Consider the following 6,215-nt stretch of genomic DNA (forward strand, 5'->3'; position numbering starts at 1 on the left):
TAACCATAAATGACCCTGTTTGTTTACATTACAGATGATGTTGTGCTGGATATGCTGTCCCAGAAAATGGAAGAACTGGTGTCTGAAATAAAATACCGGTTTCCATCTAGCGTGGTATGTAGAAGTCACTGTGATAATAAAGAGTGGATGCTTAGTATATTGTTTCTGGTTATGGATTTTATCATTTTCAAATAGCTGGAATTACACAGTGTAGAAATTTACAGAAATTAGGTGTATATGGGGTAAAGAGTGAGTTTGTAAGAATATTTCTAACTACTGAAAACAAGTAGTTGGAAGTTTTTTTCTTTATGCTGTAATTTTTTAAAACTATGTTCTGGTCTCTTGCAACATTGCATTAATTTACTACATTCTTCATACTAAAACAGGCTAAAGTTTACAGAAATAAAGCATAAATATATTGCATCCAATTATTTTTGCTTTGTAAGTGGCATCCTTAAAAAAACCAAAACCCAAAAAGCAAAACAAACCCTTGTGACAGTTTGCCTGAAGATTTAATCTGTGTTAAATTTTAACAAGTAGTCATACTCAAAAAAGGTAACTGTTAAAACATTAGAAACAGCAAAGTTATTCAAGCTATTTAATGTGTTACACTAATATTTCCTTTGCAATGGCTTGCTGTCAAGAAACCAGTAATTAGAAGTTTGTTCATCAAGCCAATAAAACTGGTTAGTCTTGAAACTTTGCTCTTCTTAGTTATGCATTTGGCTTGCTTACATAATTTATCTCAAAGACAGTTAGACGCAAACTTATTCTCCAGTGTCTCCTGCAGGCATTGCCTGCACCATTTGAATGAAGACTGCAGCTATAAGGTAGTGCAGAAAAAAAGAATCACAAAAGAGAAGAAAACTCCCTCTTCTGTTGTAAACCTAACTCGTTGTTCCCCATGTCCCCTGTTGACAGACAGCACAGACAGACAAGGCCAGAACACTCTTGTTCTGGCAATACAGCGTGGGACGTGCAACTGCTAAATCTCCGAAACCCATTCCTTGTTACCTTCCAGTACCCATTTAGATTATTTAAATCATAGTGTTAGTATTCAGTCTGGTATTACAGTTGCTTTGGATTCTGCAGAATCAGACCCCACATATGTTTAAAACACCAGCTGCTTTAAAGACTTATGTTAGACACAGTGTTTTTATTAATAAAAGAATATTAAAAATAAGTGAAGCAACAAGGTAATCTTGTATTTGACAATTCTCACATTTCTCTCCAGGAGATAATGACCCTCGTGGATGCAACGCTTTTGAAACTGCAGAAGTAAAAGAAAAACTTTGTCTAAGAACAAGACTTGTACACTTCTGGTTCAGATATAAAAGCTTGGATCCTCCAGAAATACTTTAGAAGATTTTTCTCACCAGAAAGATCAATATTGGGCCATTAATATATAAACAGTTATATATTCTGTTGATTTAGGTACCACAACTGTGAGACTAACAGCAATAATTAAGAGTTCAGCTTACTTTGTAGACTTTAAAATACTTGAAATAAAGATTTTAGTCTTGGGAGTTTCAGCAAAGCAATGACTGTTTCTTCCTTCATCTATCGTAATTTAAAAACCCTTTTTTTTAACTTATTCAGTGTGCATTTCCTTGGCAAAAATTGAACTGATGAAGTACTTCACAAATGTAGGCATTTGTTACAAGTATTGTTTAAACATGGTAGTAGGCATTAGGCATAGGTACCATCCAGAAAGGGGATACTAGCAGTATTCTTGTATGGCAGCTAGGTTAGGAAGTATTGTCTTTTGATTGATTTTTATGAAGTAGCTGCTGTCAGTTCTGAGTTATCTCTAAATTTGCCCTGGAATGTGACATGAAACCAGCAAATGCTGCAGATAAAAAACACAGGGTAGAATCATTCAAGTTTTACAATTTTTGTTGTTAGATTTGTTCTTAACAGCAGCTTCCCATTTCTTTTTCTCTAAGGTGTACAGTCTCATAGCTGCTTGTGCATCCTGAATCTAAAAGAAAACAGAACAAACAGGAGGCTTAATGAAACATAGCTGACATGGTTTAAGAACATTATTGTTAATAAGCAGCTAAATCTTCCATCATTTTAATACATCCTTTCAATTAACATTTCGTAATATCTTTCTAGATTTAGGTTCTGTGACTAGTGGAAGGGGATGAATATGTGTTCAGAATGCATGGCCCACCACAAGGCTATGCACTTCTCTTTCTGATCGTGACTTGGAAAGCCATAATGACACAGTATCTTGGAGATACCCTGCTTCTTCAGTTCATTTCTGTCCACTGAAAGAAAGGAACTAACTGCTGAGATTCAGTAGTAGGCTCTCGCACTATTTTATCCAACCCGCCATAGTACAATGGTGCAGAATGCTGCTTTTAAGGTAAGCAGTTGATACTTGAGAATTACTTTTTTCCTCAGGGATCTTAAAATGACAAGAATTAATATTTAAACCAAATACAGTTGACTTGTGCAAAAGAAGTTTATGAATATAAGGAAATAATCCAAGTGGTATGAGACACATAACAGTAAGCAAGCTTAGATGGCAATCTTACTGCTTGCTGGTGTTCAAGCAGAGCTTGCTAACTTTCATTGAGAGGCTAGAATGCCACCACAGCATTCTAGATCGAACCCAGATCCTAGAGCTAATGTGTAGTACCTTGTTGATCTACCAAAAAACGTATGTTCTGATGAGATACATACCGAGCAGTGCTCTGATGTCTGCACTTGAACATTCAGCAGTCTCTCACAGAGCAGTTTCAATGATGGCCGTGCATTCTAGAAACAGAAAAGACAGAATCATGCTTTCTCACACTACTTGAAATATATATAGATGTGTGTATATATATATAAAAAAACCTAGTTTAAGTGTATTCCTCAATAAAGTATAGCACATCTCAGCTTCTACTGGTGAACTGTCCAGAATTAATGAATTAAGAGATCTATGCACTGCTGAGAGGATTTTGTATGTATTATCATAACCCTAAGATTTATGTTTGTTACGCTTTGTTGTGAAAAAGAAAACCTGAGTACATAGTTATGAAACTTAAAATATCTCCCTATAATCTGAACCTTTAATCCTGCAGTCTAAGCAGAAACTTGGAGCCATCTGTTTTTTTTTATATCCCTATGGAAATGATACTATTAAGAAGATCACATAAGCCTTACTGTAAGTAGAACTGTGCTGTCTTATTTTGCTATCCAGAAAAGCATTATGACGAACATGTAAGTGCTAAAGAATGGGAGAGTCACTGAATTTTGTGCACAGGTATTACTGGTAATGTTTGTACTGAACTAAGTAACTTAGTGATATACTTCAAACACTAAGCATTCAACTAGACTAGTATTTTCAAACGACAAAAAGCGAGCATCCCTGCTTCAGGTAGGAAAGAAGGAACAGGGTCAGGAGCAAGTGTAGGAGTGAGCTAGCAGCTGGGAGTCAGCACCTCAAGAGTCAGTAACTGAGGTGCACGTTCATTTTCTTACCTTGACTCTCTGTCTGAAAGGCTTGTATCTTTGTGTGTCACGTATTTTCTTCTTAGGGTGATCAAGAAATAGGACCTAGAAGAAATTACATCTCCAGTCCAAAGCGTGCTGTTGCATGGAAATCTATGCAGCTGAATGTACAGCTTCCTGCTCTTTTCTTCCATCCATCATAAGAGATTGTTCAAAACCATGAATGGACAAGACCAAAATCATCCAGACACTGGCTGGATTCAAGAACCACAGTTCTACTTAGCATGAGAAACAGAACTGAATCTGGAGGCACCACCTGTAGAGACTATCTGCAGTGCTGGTACAGCATGACATAAGATACCTGTCTCTGGTAACGATGACCAGACTGCTGAGCTTTGGGGGCTAGGCAAGCATGCAAACAGTTTTTTCATCATTCTGTTTCTTTCCTGGCACTTTGGTAAGCAGATCAGTGCTATTAGCAACAGAGTTTGGAAGTTGAATTTCAGTGGGCAAGTGACTAGGGCTATACTTGGTGCAGCATGAAGTAACAAGAAACTAAGATAACAGGGATAAAGCTGTAGTTTCTAGGAGTTCAGGTGTGTTCATCTGACCCAGAAAGATGTATTAGAAATTTAATCAATCTTAAATTTTTGGAGCCTTGTCTTCAAAATAACAAATCTGCAGCCATGTACCTTTAGATCATTGCGTAAAGCATGTCCAACTAAAATCCTTCCATTCAAGATGTCAGCGACCTCCTTCTGAACTGTTTTAAAATCTTCACCTAAAAATACCACACAATGAAACACTTTCCATTAGAAGACAACTAAGCAAACTACAGTTAAAACACTGCATCTTTTTTGTGAAGGCAATTGTGTCCTTGGGACTGTAGTTATATAAACTTGTACAGTACACTAAATCCTCTGCTTGTTACAAGAGCATAGAGAATTCCATAAAGAGCGTAGCACTAAAAGGAAATCAACTTCCTATTATTCCCACACCATAATCCATGAGTTAATTTCTTCTAGGGCATTAGTGACCACTCTAAAAAGTACTTCTTCCCACAATTTTTCTTAGCATTCAGATTACATTTTGTTTTCCGTTTCACAAAATAGGTCTAAAACTTATCCAAGCTCAGCCAACAAGGCCTCTGTGATAGTCTGTTATTGAGATAGTCTGTTATATTCTCCCTCCTTAAAGAACATTTTTGGGAAAAAAAACTCCTACCTGTATTTATATTCCCAGGGCGTATGCCACTAACAGCTGTTCTGTAATCAGTCACCTCTTCTGTAGGCTTGACATACTTGTCATAAATGCACTTTCCAAATTGGTTCACGATGGACACACGAGCCACAATACTGTCTTCACCCTTGGGTCCCACTCCCACCATTTCACAGTCCATGGCTACAGCACGTGTCAGCCTAAAAGACAAAGGACAGTTTGGTGACATCTCTGTTACAGGGACCGCATAGTGGAGTTCACAAGGTTCATGCGTTGATATGAACGGGGAAAACTCGGCAGTTTGTCTGTCGGCAGACTCGGGGAGATGTCAGCTTACGCTGTGCACCTGCAAATCACAGTTAGAAGATAATCTCGATGCCTCTGCTGCCATCTTTCCCGCTGGAATGCCACTCACCCTTCAGAAGCCTTTTCTTTAACCAGCACCTGCTCCACAGACTGTTTGGATTGGCCTGTTTCAAGTCCCAGATTTCTTCTAGCAATTTTTGCTGCTTCGGGTCCTATTGCTGCTTCAATATCTTTTGGATCAACATCGTCAAACCAGATTTCAGCCCTGGTAAGTACAGGTTTAATTACGTTTAACAATCTTAAAGCAGTCTTGCATCTTTATAGTGTAGGAAAAGCATATTTATTTTTTAAATCAAGAAATTAGCTCTGTGAAAATTACTCTAGTACCGTCACTTACGCATATCGTTGCTATATCTGAGAAGTAGGGGCAGCACGCGTCTTATTTCTCCCAAAATTTTGTCTGGAAGAGTGCAGCCATTTTGACAGTACTGCTCTGTGCTCCTTAGGTACACCTCCCAAAATAAATATTCACATATGTGTATGATGCCTGAAGTACTCACTCTTTGGGTTGCTGCCTCGCATGTTCTTCAGCTTTCCTCCTCTTATGTTTTATATCACCTTTCTCCTTTAAAATATTGCCATTTTTCTTTTTTTCTTTGCAGCCTTTTCCATCGCTTTTGGTGCCATTTGAATTCTTATCCATTGCAACCCTCTTGGATTTTGGCTTAGCCAAAGGAGGATTGACTTTAGCAGAACCATTGTCCATTTTATTTGTGGATTTGACCTTTACCACATTCCCGTTCCCATTGACAGCTGGGACTTCTTGGCTATTTCCTGCTTTGAGTGGATGCTTCTTTTTGGTGTATGTTTGACATGTAGAGAGGGACTGGTTGGAGCTATTTGCCTTTTGTTTCAGTAGCTAAAACGACAAAAAAAGAAAGGAAAAAAGGATTATCTCCCTCTGTTTCTGGCCCTGCCATCATTCCCGAGGGCTCCTGGCATTCTGCCTCAGCGCCAAGTGGCCCTGCACTCCCTGGCTGCCTCTAGGGCGATCACCTGCTACGGGATGTCCCAGATCCCCGCCTGCAGCACTTTATTTATTGACACAAACTTTTTTTTTTTTTTTTTAATTCTATATAAAAAGTAGATCTGCATTCAAAGAATGACAGCATAGCCCCGGGCCGCCCCGGAGGATGGCTCCGGCTCGCCCCAGGCGCCCCTCCCGGTCCCCCTCACCTCCTGCAGCG

At 38.7% G+C, this 6,215-nt stretch overlaps 2 protein-coding genes across 2 annotated transcripts in view; one reads left to right on the plus strand and one right to left on the minus strand.

The window, feature by feature from the left end:
* Positions 1-1,533, plus strand: part of STKLD1 (serine/threonine kinase-like domain containing 1) — a gene marked incomplete at its 5' end in the record, with an annotated part of 13,957 nt that extends 12,424 nt beyond the window's left edge. Inside the window, 2 exons of the mRNA XM_009572437.1 lie at positions 35-114; positions 1,235-1,533. Of these exons, the coding sequence (XP_009570732.1) occupies positions 35-114; positions 1,235-1,282 (128 nt within the window). The remainder of the gene's footprint in view (positions 1-34; positions 115-1,234) is intronic.
* Positions 1,534-1,631: 98 nt separating this feature from the next.
* REXO4 (REX4, RNA exonuclease 4 homolog (S. cerevisiae)) lies at positions 1,632-5,887 on the minus strand (the record flags this gene model as incomplete). Its single annotated transcript, XM_009572439.1, has 7 exons — positions 1,632-1,981; positions 2,692-2,766; positions 3,475-3,549; positions 4,137-4,225; positions 4,669-4,862; positions 5,078-5,233; positions 5,529-5,887. Coding segments are annotated over 7 exons (1,050 nt in total), but the record flags the coding sequence as incomplete, so codon positions are not given.
* Positions 5,888-6,215: the final 328 nt, after the last annotated feature.

This window comes from Fulmarus glacialis, unplaced genomic scaffold (assembly GCF_000690835.1).
Source record: "Fulmarus glacialis isolate BGI_N327 unplaced genomic scaffold, ASM69083v1 scaffold10552, whole genome shotgun sequence".
Classification (NCBI taxonomy): domain Eukaryota; kingdom Metazoa; phylum Chordata; class Aves; order Procellariiformes; family Procellariidae; genus Fulmarus; species Fulmarus glacialis.